Source organism: Ixodes scapularis, unplaced genomic scaffold, assembly GCF_016920785.2.
Source record: "Ixodes scapularis isolate PalLabHiFi unplaced genomic scaffold, ASM1692078v2 PGA_scaffold9__187_contigs__length_104089568, whole genome shotgun sequence".
NCBI lineage: Eukaryota > Metazoa > Arthropoda > Arachnida > Ixodida > Ixodidae > Ixodes > Ixodes scapularis.
Window position 1 is genome coordinate 12,689,765 of NW_024609884.1, and position 15,178 is coordinate 12,704,942.

General features: G+C 44.5%; 1 protein-coding gene across 4 annotated transcripts in view; it reads right to left on the minus strand.

Moving 5' to 3' along the window:
- LOC115312006 overlaps nt 1–15,178 on the minus strand; it is a 56,557-nt gene that overhangs the window by 19,234 nt on the left and 22,145 nt on the right. For 2 of the 4 annotated variants that reach the window (XM_040217084.3, XM_042287526.1), the window contains exons 4-5: nt 12,517–12,590; nt 3,570–3,677 (exon numbers count right to left, since the gene is read on the minus strand). In XM_040217084.3, the coding sequence (XP_040073018.2) occupies nt 3,570–3,677; nt 12,517–12,590 (182 nt within the window). The remainder of the gene's footprint in view (nt 1–3,569; nt 3,678–12,516; nt 12,591–15,178) is intronic. The other 2 variants (XM_040217086.3, XM_040217085.3) reach the window with 1 other exon arrangement.

The following is a 15,178-nucleotide window of genomic DNA, read 5'->3' on the forward strand; positions in this document are numbered from 1 at the left end:
CTTCGCTCGTGTGAGCTAAACCGTCAATCTGGGACCCGAGATCTATGAACGCGGACCTCCGCTGGGGTGCTTGGATCTCCTAGGAGGAGCCGAACGGATCGTCGTGTCGCATGCAAGGTCGGAAGTGTGTGTCTCAAACTGTCGCGTGCGGCGATTCGGAGCGGCGTTCGGACTGTCGGATCGGACGATTCTGCCGTCCATGTGTCTCGCGCTTTATTTTTAATCGGTCCAGAATTAAAAAAAGAAAAGGTGGGGGAGAGAGAGAACTTGCATTAGGGTTTTTCTAGCCCTGAGGTCAAGTTGGTAACCATGGCGGCAACTAGGAAAAAGGCAAAATGGGTTAATAGCTAATTAATTAAAAATATTGACTTATTTCAACTTTTGGTGGCATAATGTAGTTGGAGAATTGACACTCAAACTCATTATGGTTTAGCAATGACATAAAAATTTGATAAAAAAATTTGCAGTGGGCACTAGGGGCGAGAAATGACATCCTTCTACACGGCTTCAAGCTGAAACTATGCCGGCAAAGGGCATCCGTGACATCAATCCCTCCTCTCTGCACCTGCGCCGCACTGCTGATGTCCCCTGCGCCACGGACATGCGAGTTACGGAGCTGGCAGAGGCTGGAGGGATCAATGACACGGATGTTCTTTCCTCACTTAGTTTCGGTATTAAAGCCATGTAGAAGGGTAAAGGGCAGTCTTGAGTAGTAACGCGTTACTGTATTTTTGTTACTTTTTTGGTAACTTGTAACTGTAACAAGTTACTTTTTAAGAAAGTAACTTCTAACTGTAGTTCTATTACTTTTTCTGAGGTAACAATGAAAGTAACGATGTTACTTTTGTCGTTACTTTTCAGTTCTTTATGAACAATATATCATTGAACGAGTATAATCTAGCTATTTCTTGCACTTTCCAGATTGTCTGTTCCGACATTCCGACATTTCCGTGAAACAATGAAAGGAACAAAATGGCGGTGAAAGAGGGTGTGGGAAAGGGAAACAGGCAGTTGGCATCACTCAATGCGAAGCGCACATGAAGGCACCCTAGCCTTGCACAAACTTGGGAATACGTTCTTTCTCGCGAGTCACGACCAGAATATAGCCACGTGTAGATTTGATGGAAAAAAAGAAGAAAAGAAGAATCTAGTTATCTTTATGCACATGCTTGTACTTTGTGACTGAACACTTACATCTTAGTATCTTAAAACAGTATCTCTGTTGCGTTTCTTTTTTGTTATTTTTTTTCTGCGCACGTTTTTTAATTGGGTGAATCAACCTTGAAACAACAATACACGCAGAGGGTCACTTTGTATGTTTCATATTTTGATTTGCTCCGGTGTGATTTACTCCGGCGTGGTGTCAACAGTGGAGGCAAAATTTACTGTTTGCGCGGGGTTTGTTTCTGGCTTGCCGTGTACTTACTGAAATATGTCCAAGAACTCCATGAACCCAGCGCAACCGTCAACGAGCAAGGAATGTGCTAGTGCTACCAAGGATAGGGATATTGATGAGAACGAAGAACTAGCATGAACGGCGTACAGACAGTATTTTGCTGTGGTGAAGGGGGTTGCTAACAATTTGACCGCAGTATGCAAACTATGCAACAAGGAGTACTCCGACAACAAGCCTTCGTGTTCAAATCTGAGAAAACACATTGAGTTGAATTTTGGACTTTATTATTTTTATAATATTGAGTAATTTTCCAGCTAAACTATAAAGTTAGAATTTACCGCTATGGTGGAAGCCTGACTGATTCCTGTCTATATATTTTTTCTTTCAGACACCAGTTTTTCCTAACTTTTTTTTTTTGTGCTATCGAAAAGTAGCTGAAAAGTAACGTCGTTACTTTTTGAAAGCAACTGTAATTGTAACGAGTTACTCTTTTGTTGCGGTAACTGTAACGGTAACTTTGCTACTTTTTTCTGAAAGTAACTGTAACTGTAACGAATTACTTTTTAAGAGTAACTTACCCAAGACTGGTAAAGGGTGACATTTCTTGCCCCAAAGTGCCCACTAGAAATTTTTTAATCAAACTTTCACGCCACGGCTAGGCTTTAATGAGGTCAAGCATCAAACCTCCAACTACATTATGCCTAAAAAAAGAAAAAAGAAGTTTAGAGCTAACCTTTTTTGTTAATTAGCTTAAAAAACCCTAATGTAAGTTCTTTACAAAAAAAAAAAAAAAATTCTGGACCCACAAAAAAAACATTACCATAAAATCCCGTACAAACGCCCTACCCCGAGAGATCGCCCACTCCGATTTTTGTCGGACATCACACAATGTCCGATAGGAATCGCACAAACCGTGCCATCTGCAATACCAGTATGCGAGACGAGCGAGCTCGCAGCGGATTCCTGCGCTTTTGTCCACGATCTGTGCGTGCAATATCTGCTCCCGTGATACGCAAGTTTGCAGCAGGTTTCCGCTTGTTTATCGCACAGTGAAATGCGAATCTACTGCAGCCGCAATCTGCGGAATCCTTTCCCATTACACAGGAGTTTGCTGCAAATTCTCGCGTGTTTATCACGCCATGAAACGCGAATTTACGGTGTCCTCGACCTGTGGCATTCCGTGTCACGTGATTTCTAATGGGTGCCTCTGTGTTTAACATTAGGTTTTGCTGTCTCATCCCCAAAGATAGCCCACATCCTGTTTTTCACCATTTATCTCTTCATTTTGGGTGGGTGCCCTTACGGGATTTTGCGGTAGATATTGCAGACGGACATGTAGCTGTGGCACTGCATTTAGTACTAAATGCTGGCTTAGGTTAAGCTTGAGCTTACTGCTTTACACCCACAAAAACAGTCAAATCAAGACAAAATGAAATCTTTGAATTTTTTTTTTTTTTAAAAGCCAATTTCCTTTTGATCGCAAATGCAGATTATTAGCCACCAGTTACTATGTTTACTGGGCAGGAGTTGCAACCCATACTTATCCCCACAGCCTAGGCATTCACAGATGATATTTGGCTGAACAAAGTGGATACATTATCAAGGCACAATCTCTCATTAGATCAGTAAGTGGTTGAAAAATCAAGGCACAGAAACGTCAGTCGTCTATTAGTTCTACAGTGCTGAAGCAGCACAACCTAAAAGCAACATGGATGTCAAGTACTTTTTCACACTAACTGAAAAAAGCAAGGACCTTTGAAAGTGAGCGTCAGCACAAACAAAATAAACTCTGGAATTTTCAATGAAGAAAAGAGGTGTCATGAACTGAATTATGATAACAAGAATCTAATACAACAGCACAATACTGATGACATCTGAAACTCAAACAAAACACAAATGTGTTCCCTCCAAATCAAGAGTGCACTTGCAGGGAAGCCATGCTTCACCAGGCCAAGGCCCCTTTCCTACTGAAAGATGGACTTGATACGTGGCCTAGCAGAGGCCCTAAGGCCAACATGGGGTCTCGTAGCCCTGCGGAACGTCTGGCTGAGGAAGGACTGGCTCCGAGAGACGCCCTTGGGGTTAGAGCCCGCTGGGGCAGCATTTGAGGTGGCTGGACCAAGCCCTGTGCTCAAACCAGGGTCCAGCTGTGAGGGAGCATACAGGTGCTTACGTTGTTGAAAGCTCTTGTGGTTTGTGCTTGTCTTGGAGGCTTGCGCTGAGCTGTTGAGGTACTGCGCCGGTTTACGGCCACTGTGATCTCGCACGTTCGGGTCTGCACCTGCAAAGTTTGTAGCAATTACACATTTAGGTTTCATGTTATGGAATATTGTGCTGCTGAAAAATGTTGCATGTATAAAGAAAAATAGAGTTTGAGCTGTACTACCCGGAAAAAAAATATAACAAACAAGACAAAAATTTTTTTTTTTTTTTTTTAACCTTACACTTTGTTAACATCTTGTGCCTGTTAGAAGTGTTTGAACGTCAAGCCATCAAAATGAATGGAAACTTTCAAGTTTTAATTTGAGGAAGGTTGTCAGATTCTAAATCAACATGTTTGAAACCAAACTAATTTAGAAAATCCAAATTAAGGAAACAGAATAAGAAAAAAATAGTTTCTCTGCGATTTGACATTTGTTTTTGTCTCAACAAAATTTAATGTCCCACTTGTGTTTGCATGATATTTAAATGCCTAAGGGAAATAAAAAAACAAGTGATATGCAACCCCCCCCCCCCCCCCAATCTCCCCCACTTTTTGTGCCTCTGCCTATGCAATGGTTCCAATACAAATTGCCAACTTCACCAAGTTTGGCAGAGTTTTCAAAATATATTGGCAATCAAAGCAGGCTAGTGCTTTGTCTTCAAACAAGCTGTAGATTAGAAGTGGCCAGGCTGACTCAGCCTAAGAGCTGCAAATGAAAACTACAAACTTCTAATAGCCACAGGGGGGGGGAGGGGGGGAGCGGGGGCAGGGGGCAAACGTTTGTGCAGAGCAATACACGAAACTCGAACTACTTTCAATCTATCCGAGTCAAAAGCAGTTCAACTGTACTGTGCGTATGGTAGCAGTAGCACAAGACAACCAAACCACAACCTGACTTTCATTTTAAAACATGTTTCATTTCTCTTTTTGGAGAAGTGCTCGTGTAACCGGGAGTTTATGCAGGGAGGGGGGGGGGGGGGGGGGGGAGTTGGGGAGGGAGCCGCAAGCTGCACCTGACCATGCGAAATGCCGCAGCTTGGCCACCCCTGCTCTAGATCATATGCATGAATCGTTGTAAGCAGTGGCGTGCCAACTTGTTTTTGAGTAAGGGGGCAAGCCAGACCCCCCTCCCCCCCCCTCCCCCCCCCCCCCAGGGCCGGGGGGCAGTGCCCTTGGTATCCCTTGGGTGCCGCTGGCCAGTGTTTACCCTACCCAGTGGCGGCTGTTTCAGGGGGGAGCAAAACAGATGCCTCGCCCCCCCCCCCCCCCCCACTCTGAGAACTGGGGGGCCAAGCATTCCCCTTGCCGCCCCCCCCCCCCCCCCCCCCCTTCCCCCGGTTGGTAGGCCCATGATTGTAAATTTCCATCTGCGAGATGATGAAGCTGAAGAAACCGTTTAAAATGTGTCACTTCCCCGACACCGAGCGCAGTACCCCCGCTCATCATGGTGGAACCTCTCGGAGTTTACAGCGCGCCTGAAAGAAGAAATTGTGTGGTTAATGGCTACGCTTCGATTGCAATTGACCGGGAAGAGCACAGCTAACCCCTACGTAAGCAACTGAAGAAGCCAAAAACTCATTAACAAGTACCTGCATGGGCAAACACAAAACTTAAACGAGTTCTTCAACCGTGCTGCCTGGTACCATGAGCATCTGGCTATTCGCGACTCCAGCAAAACGGACGCCACCAAGCGGGAAAACCGGGAACCAGCCGGACCAGGTCGCTCCGTGCCCCTCCGCATCTCTGGTGGCTTTCGCGGACACATGTTGTCGGCGCGGTGGCGAACAATGTGATTGGACGAAGGTTCAAAATTTCTTAAGTTTGTCTGAGTGTTCATTAGTGTGGTGAAGCCTAAGTAGATTGTTTCCTTCCATCACGTGTTTGAAAACCCGTTTACTGCACAACATACGGTCGCATGCTTTTGATTTCTTGGATGGGGAGAAATCACGGAAAAACGTTTTGATTTCTTGTCTGTCTCGAATCAGATTCAAAGTGACGACTACTTGGTAACTGATAAGTGGTTTCTTTATAAGGATGTAGAACAGTGGACTGAGGACGACAGACGAGGTGTTTCACTGGAGGAAACACCAATGTTGCAGTCAAATGAATGGGAAGGTTCGATAGCTGCTTTTCTTGAGTTTGGTTGCGTTCGGTTGGCTTCAAGTTCGGGCCACCCACGCCGGTCGGTGCGTTGGCTATTCATCTTGGCTACTTTTCGCCGAAAAAGCCTCTGGACCTCTCTGAAGGAGTTGGGCTGATTTCGCAATTACTTGATTCGGGAAAACCTGCTCGCTGCATACGATTATTGAGGGAAATTATCTGTTTTCAAAAGGTGGGGGACGAGTTTCGCGACGTTAGACGCTGTCACGGCATTTTGATCTATTGCGCCTCCCAATATTTATATTATACCCCCGTCGAAGCCAGCAGCAATATCCGTTTACAATGCTCAGGTTGACCGGCCACAAAAAATACACATTTTCTCCGTTCAGTATTCGAAGCAAAGTTCAATGCAGAGAGGTTCTGCGTGAATTTCCGATGAAGACTCTTCAGTTTGTCTTGGTGCTGCCGGCTAGAACTATATGGCTGAGTTTAGGTAGTATCTCTCTGTCTGTCAACTATACTTTTATTCAGCAGTTCACCTTATAGCTAGTCAACTAAGTTCATATTTTAACCCGAAGAATATACTAATATCGCTTTAGTGGGACCCCATAGTATGTAATATAATACATAAGCCGTTCGTCAATATGACTTCTCGATTGCTACTAAAACCTGAATTGAAATACGAGTATCAGCTGCTTAGCGGGGCGCCGGCTGGTTAACATGGTCCTTGGCTCAAGAAGCGCCAGCTTAATTTTCGTAATTTTCCTGCAGCCTGTGTTCTTGACCGAGCAGACGACTGGAGCCGATTCCTAAACGGAGGTACGCACAAAAGCTCGATTTCTCGGACAGTCGCACAGTCGAGGCATGCGAGTTAGCTGAAAATTGCTCTCGGTGAAACAATTCTGTAGTGCTCGCCGCTTTCCTTAGGTGATCAAAACTGATTAGAGTCTCTTACCGTCTCTCCGGTGGCCATAGTTTCAGTTTTGAATGAAATCTCCGAAACTAAAGTTTGACATGAAAAGAACAAATAACACCGGGAAAACAAAACTATGCTTTCCAAGTTTATGTGCACCGGCTACACTTCACTGTCTCAGTTCAAATACCTATAAAATTGGGCGTTAAACAAAAGAAAATCTGTTAAATTGAACGCGCCACCTGTTCAGGCCGCCCGGCCGAGCCGACGTGAACTGGACTCAGCCGCCATGTTTGTTTGGTGGTGGTGCCCTCTATAGGTCGCTGGAGTCGCGAATCCACGGCAAATTTACGACACCATCGGGCGGAGATCAGGGGGCCACACATCTGGATGCGGTAAATATCCTAGTCAGAGATGCACTCCAGGCACCATTAAGCAGTGGCCGAATGATATTAACAGCCGTCGAATCTATTTTGTGAACTGAGCTGCACGACAGACGATGAGAGGTCTGTAAAGCAAGGCAACAGACGGAGAAAAGAAATAGCGATTGCGGTGATGAATATCTGCCTGGTAGCTATTAAATAAATGTGCCAGGGTACATCAATAAAAAAAAAAAAGTATTGCGGTACTTTTTTTTTTTTTTTAATGCGAAAGCATTAACTGTCCCTCGGAGCGAGCTGACGTCATTAGTTTGAAGCGCGAAAACGACACATTAAATCCTTTCTCAAAGTGAAGCAAGCTCCCAGCTATGAAACCACGCGAAAAGCCTAGACTGCGGCACCTAGTTTCCCCGAACTAAAGCTAATGGATTTTCGGCTTCAGTCCCATTGGCTGGCGCGTGTCGATGAGGTTCCCACTGGCCGCTGCGTCAGTTTCAACGACCACTCACCCCATGGCGCTGCGTGTCCGTCAGCGCGCCGCGGAGAGCGCGCGTGCTGACCGGCGACAAAAAGTATGCAGCAGACGTAATAAGGGAGCGGATGAGCGGCGTGCAAGCTTTTGTATTCACAACTCATAAGAAGTGCTTAGGTGTACCTCGAGCCTTTTTTTTAAACTTTAATGCTAATTTTTTTTTAAAATACAAAGTTTTTGTTGAATGTGCCTATTGTTTCATGAAGTCTTCATTTTCCAGCAGTCATTTAATGAAAAGATTTTGTCACCGACCGATTTTTCGGACATTGAAAATTCGGACTAGTTTGATATTTCGGACCTAAAGGAGGAACCGTGACATAACCGATAAAAATAGAGCATATTCACGACTGATGTTTCGGACAGCTCGGAAGTCCGAAAGTTTGGTTTTCCGAACTAAATCGTCGCAAGCAATCAGCAGGAAACACCAACAAGAAGTAATCATTTTAGACTCTATGTTGGCTGCACATGAATTGGCTTGGTTTGGCAGCGCTACTTGAGTACTGCTGCGTCTTACCGCTAGGTGACACTGTGCTGTGGCTTTTCTTTCTCTAGCTGCACATTATTACCATCACCATTGTTACAATTTCGCTTTGTTCATCCGCCATTCTGCAGTTGTGGACTTGAGCCCCTTATCTCGTCTCTGGTGAATCGTGTTTTCAGACTAGGCTGACTTGGACGTCATGGATCTATCTGTTCTTACGCCGCTGCGAAGTGTCGTTAAGAAGCGTGGAAATACTTACTCGACCATAAAGCTAGAAAAGAGGGCAGCAATTCTCAAGCTAATAGAAAGTGGCCGAACGCAAGTGGAGGAGTAACCTGAAGCAAGGCACTATTGACGGCTTTTTTAAGCTTGCTTAGACGTAATAAAAGTAAGTTTTTTAGTCTGTTGATTTTTCTAACTGCTTTATTATTCGGACGTTTTTTGCAGTTCCTGCAAAGTCTGAAAAATCGCTTAGCGACTGTGAAGTGCTTAGAAAAGCTGAAAAAGAGCTAGAAAATAAAAGCTTAATGAAGAAAAGTGAAAAAACAACAACAGAAGGGAAAGTTATAAAAATACAGTTTTAATTCAGTTAAAAAATCATAAAATGCTAAACAAAATAATACCAATATTAAAATTATATGCCTCAACAGTTACCAATTAAATGGGTCCTAAGGAAAGTATAGGGTCTACCCTGTCCCTCTCACATGTCTTGAAGAATTCAGAAAGTCTGCAACCTCAATATTGAGCAGCACAATTAAAAACATTGCATATGTGGCCAGGAGGCCCATATTGCCACTACATAATTCCAAAGAAAAAGGCTACCTACATATATCCCTCATCCTGAAGTTGCAGGGGGCCACTAAGAGAGGTGAGGACACCCTAGTTTGTGAGATTCGGTAACTGACTAAGGTTGTAATCACACTGAGTGGGTGCAAAGAGCTACTGGCAGCAACAGCGCCTCTCATTATTTTAGACGTCCCTTAGAAGATCAAAATGCATTCCATTTCGGTGGAGGAGTAGGTCATCTGCTGCAGGCATCACTTGAAAGTTTCCTTCCACAACCTTGTTTTCAAAGTGTTCTGGTTTGACCACCTTCACGTTAGATTAACTAGTTTCGAAAAGCGTGAGGTCAGCTCCCAATTTCCACTCAACTATTCTTTTAAAGTGACGACCATCACCATGTATTTTCCCACAGGAATAAAATTTCAAAGAAAGGCCGAGTTCTAGTCTTCCTTTCTCTTGTTGTCACTGTCAATTTCACTGATTCAGAAGTAACCGAACAACCAAAAGCATGGAAGCAAATCCGAGTTCGGGGAGATGGGTGGTTGAGCACGTTAATGCACTGCAGCTCGGCAGCTGATGACGTCAAGTAGGCAAATATGAGCAGACTATGACATTGTCTGCTGCCAATGCAGGCATCTCTCTAGGTTGGCTACCCTGATATTTACCCCTGAGAATACAAGCAAGCAAATAGCATTTGTGCGTAAAGGAGAAGCATGTTGGTAAGGGTACTAATATGAGGAAGGGACACAGGGACGGACAACAACGACAAGCGACAACTTCCAAATAGCAACAAACATTTATTAACCCGAAGTCTGTCCATACAGGGGTAGAGAACAGGGGGGAAGAGGAGGAACTAAATCAGAAGAGGGAAACGGAAAGGAGGTGGCCTAACCTTCTAGGACGCGTCACCGTTCTGAATGCCAGGAAGGAGTTCCGGACTGAGGCAGCTTATCTCCTTTGCAGATAGGCTGATGGAGGGGGAACCGATCTTGACCTTGCTGTGGTGCATCGCGAAGGCTTCTATTATTTTGCGCCCATACCGTGAACTGTGACCACCGATTCTTTCGGTTGAGGGAAGTCGACTGAACAAGGTCCGCATTCTGAAGAGTGCTTCGCGATCGGGTCAAAGGTGGACTCAGTGACGTTGGTTGCAGCCTTCTTGACCTCATTTGCGTGCTCTCGCAAGTAATCATTGAGGCAGCACCCCGTTTGTCCAATGTATCTTGCACGGCACGACATGGGAATAGAGTAAATTCACTCTTTACAGCAGGGCATATACATAGCTGGTTTCGTGCTTCTTCTGATATGAAGGCGCTGGTCCGGGGTAGCTCACTTTCTTGCAAATGGAAGCTAGCTTGAACTTGTACGAAAACATCACGTTGGTGTTGAAACCGAGAGCGACAGATTTCAGGCAGTGCAACATGTTGTAGATGTATGGGGTGCTGGCAAAGCGGGACTTTAAAGGAGGTCTGTTTGATCGTGGACCCAGAATTATCCTTTTGATGGTAAATTCAATCATGTCGTGGGGGTAGCCTGCCCTAAGAAGGTGCCCGATCTGGTCGGAGGGGCTGGCAGCGCTTAAGTGCTGACAAGACTTTGTTTTGGTGGACACGATAAGGTTCCCAACAATGCCTTTCTTTACGTTTTTCAAATGCGAGCTGCTGAAGTGGAGAACGAGCTTTGAGGGCTTCTGCCCATGGGACCAGCAGACGCCAACGCTGGTGGGGACAATTCTTAATTCGAGAAACTGCAGCACTTCACCCGACGGAATCTCTTTCGTGAACCTAAGCCCAAAGGGCTTAGGTTCACGAAAGAGTAAGAGTAAATTGAGAGTAAATAAATGAAATGAAAGGAGTTTGCCTGAAATACGTTCTCAATGACTGCGGTGTTCGATACGTTGGAATGAAATATTAAATAATCGTCGACGTAACAGAAAACCTTTACCTCGAGAAACTCCTGCTCGAGGATGAACTGAACCTTAGAGTCCACATAAAAAAGAAAATTTCGCTGAGAAGAGGGGTGAGGCAGGATGCTATAGAGACACCCGATTTCTGCAAAAACACCTTACCATCATGCTCAATTAGAGTTGAATGGAGATAAAACCATATCAACTCGAGAAACGCTGACAGAGAGATGCCGGTGAAAGACCTCTACTACAGCCTTAACAATAAGACTCTTCTAGAGTTTGTGTCCGACGCCATCTCATGAGAGGCGTTATTAATTTCCAAAATTCCTCCGGCATCTCCCTGTCAACGTTTCTTGAGTTGATACAGTCATATCTCCAGTTGACTCTAATTGAGCATGATGGTAAGGTGTTTTTGCAGAAATCAGGTGTCTGTATAGGATCTTGCCTTGCACCCCTTCTCAGCGAAATTTCTCTGTTTTATGTGGACTCTAAGGTTCAGTCCATCCTCGAACAGGATGTTCCCGAGGTAAAGGTTTTCCGTTACGTCGACGATTATTTACTTCCATTCCAACGTATCGGACACCGCAGCCATTGCGAAAGTATTTCAGGCGGACTCCTTTGGGCTTAGGTTCACGAAAGAGGTCCAATCGGGTGAAGGGCTGCAGTTCCTCGAATTAAGAGTTGACCCCATGAGCGTTGGCATCTGCTGGTCTCATAGGCAAAAGTCCTCAAAGCCTGTTCTCTCCTTCAGCAGCTCGCACTCGAAAAATGTAAAATACGGTGTTGTTCGGACCCTTATCGTGTCCACTAAAACAAAGTCCTGTCAGCACTTAAGCGCTGCCAGCCTCGCCGACCAGATCGGGTGCCTCTTTAGGGCCGGCTACCCCCACGACATGATTGAATTTACCATCAAAAGAATAATTCTGGGCCGACGATCCAACAAGTCCCCTCCAAAGTCCCGCTACTCCAACACCCCTACGTCCACAACACGTCGCACCGCCTGAAATCTATCGCTCTCCGTTTCCACACCAACGTGGTGTTCTCGTGCAAGTTCAAGCTAGCTTCCATTTCCAAGAAAGTGAGCAATCCCAGACCAGAGTTTTCATGTCAGAAGAAGCACAAAACTAGCTATGTGCCCTGCTGTAAAGAGTGCTTTTACTCTATTCCCATGTAGTGCGGTGCAAGATACATTGAACAAATGGGGCGCTACCTCAACGACCGCTTGCAAGAGCACACAAATGAGGTCAAGAAGGCTGCAACCAACGCCACAAAGTCCACTTTTGACCCGATCGCGACGCATTCTTCCCTTCAATCGAAAGAATCGGTGGTCACAGTTCAGGGTACGGGAGCGAAATAATAGAAGCCTTTGCGATGTACCACAGCAATTTCGACATCAGTTCCCCCTCCATTGGCCTATCTGCAAAGGAGAAAAGCTTCCTCAGTCCGGAACTTCTTCCTGGCATTCAGAACGGTGACGCGTCCTAGAAGGTTAGGTCACCTCCTTTGCATTTCCCTCTTGTGGTTTAGTTCCTCCTTTTTCCCCCTTGTTCTCTACCCCTATATGGACAGACTTCGGGTTAATAAATGTTTGTTGCTATTTGGAAGTTGTCGCTTGTCGTTGTTGTCCATCCCTTCCTCATATATAGAAATAGCATTTTTTACATTCTTAACAGTGACACAACAAAATTGGAGAAGAAAGAACATGGCTTTCATAATAAAATTTGAATCCCAAGATCTGAGTAGAAAATCAAAACCAGGTTAGAAGAGGGTCGGAAGAAATCATGAACTGGTCATAGGCAAAATGAAATGTGCAAGAGTTTACCATATGTGTGAAGAAGGAGCTCAATGATATGCTGCTTTTGGAACATGGAAGCCAAATGAAGTGGTGTGTAGCCCTGGAAAAAGCAAAGCAAAAAAAGCAGCAATTGAGGAGAGGGTTTCAGGTCAATGCAATTGAGGTTGAGCAATAGTTCTATGGTGACACTGTTAAAATTAAATGATCACTTCAGCCAAAAACAATATCAGACATGGCTTCAATGTAGTGAGCAAGTTTAAATAATTTTGCACACAACAATGAAATTGCTAAAAAACAAGGTGCAGCTTTTCAAACAAAAATACCTCTAGAAGCTGAGAACTCTGAACCCAATATCACTTCATCACACAACTAGATTCACAAATGTCATTGGCTGTGTGTTGCCAGCTTTCACTTCCTTTCCACTTTAAGGGGGAGCCTATTTGCAGCAAGCAGACGTGAAATAAAATGCACACGAGGAGGCTCACGGCCACACGTCTTGTCAGGTAGCGTCTCTGGAGGATGTCTAAGAAGACTAATTACAGAGGCAATTTATATGCCCTATTCATGAGGTACTGCGGTGGAATTGCATGAAAAACTGTATTGTATTTTTAAGAACACAGCTGTGAGTCCTTAATTCTTTAACCGCCATAAATGATCGATTGTGCCAGTATTTTGTGTAACATGGATATGCATGTGAGCTGCTAGCTCTGAAAGAAGATTCTGCTCTGCGTGTGCTTCTGTAGAAACAGTGTTTTATTCTGCAGTTCCCTTAACCCTCTCATGCATTATGTCCACATATGAGAACAGATACTTTTCTTTTTCACACACTCTCGCTCTTTCCCACTCTCCAATTTTTGGTTTCCTACCTTAAGCCCCTGGCCCGGACACTGGGAGACTGACATTAGGGGGGAGCTTGCCTTGCCACATGGCATCCTCAAATGAGGACAGAAGACGCAGTCCTTTGTGCCCGGTAGATGACAGCACTCGTCAGCTGCCACCGAGCTGGCGTGCAACTTCACTTTCCTCCATAACAATGTTATGTAGTGGGTCATAAAAGCAAGATTTTGTTACTACAAATTTCTTGCATTTACATATGAATAAAAATTGTTTTCAGGTTGTTTTATATTTTATTGCTTTAATAATTAAAAACAAAATGTATGGCAAATTGTTAGTCCACAGTGTTGCATGCATGAAACAAACGTTTAGCGATACTCCGAGTTTCCAATCGCCAGATGCCTACGTTCATGGCGCTCTTTATCAGATAGTTCAACACATACCATGTGAACATTATTGATAGTTGTTCCTAGAACAAAGTGATAGTACAGCCAATCGGGCTGATAAACTTGGCGATCTTCCAGAGCCTTCCATAAGTGCATGCAGGTGCTTGAGCTCCTCCTCGCATACCCCTCGGGTCACATGACCTCCCTGTTAACCAATCAGCGTTGAGCACTTCACTCATGCTCTCCCACCTGTCAACCAATCAGTGTCAAGCCTAGCGGCCATGCTTTTATCCAGGCTTCACGAAATGCCGAACACCTAGCCAATGAACGTTTCACCTTAAAACGTGCGACAGGGTGCCAAATTGTTAACTGCCGGATCTAGAGCGGATGCCCCACAGGGCCTTACCGCCAAATAGCACCTCAACTCACGAAGATGTTTCGCGACATGCAGGAAAGACACTCGTTTAATAATCTAAATGGTCTGGGTTCAATTCCCGCTAGGAGCAAACACTCTTTTACTGCGATAGCCTCTTCCCCCCTTAACTCAAAAGCAATCAGTGTCGGGCCTTCCAGCCACACTTTCATCTGGGCTTCACGAAATGCCGAACACCTAGCTAAAAAACGTTTCACGTCAAAATTTCTTTTCTCTTTTTATTTTTTGGATGTTTACTAATATCTCTCCTCATATGGGGACACCACGCAGCAAATCTACCACCTCTATGGTGATCTCATTCATCTTTGCAGGCTTTGGCACATAAAAACGCTGACTTCTAACACCTGTAAATAGTTCATTTTAGTGAACAAATTGCTGCTTGCTGTCTCCACACCTGAACTAGAAGATCTAGAGAGATGTCTTCCTTGGTGAGGGAAGGAACTGATACCATTTTAGAGATTGTGCACGATTCTGAAGGCGATCTTGATGCCAGCAATGAGGAGGATGCTGTACACCTGTGTGCCCAAATGTTTTGCAGAGTTTCATGCGCCCTGAGGTGTTCCCATTCTTTCTTCTGAGTAGCTATTTTTTTGTGAGCATTGTGGAACAGAATTAAAACAGCATAATCAAGTTCTAGCCAGATACACAGATAATTTTTAAGCGAGAGAAAGTCACTGCACAAATATCAAGAATGAGAGATGATTACTCTGACCATCGAAATGCACCTGACCACCTAAATGCATGGTGTCCTCACGTCAATTCAGTGATGGAAGCGGCGTTTGACCCTTTGTAGCAGGCAAAATGTTGGTTTTGAGCAGCCACTGATGCTTTTAGAGCAGATGTCAACATCTGTTAGCACATCACTTGAGAATGAAAAAGATATTGCATCTCTAAATGAGTTCATTTATGTTAGTGATTAAGGGTTCCCCTTTGATACCCAAGCATATTACTGATCATTACCGTTCGTGACAAGAATAGATAGGGTGTAAAAGGAACACAGTCTTCTTAAATAAGGCTCTAGCCAGAGTAGGTTTAA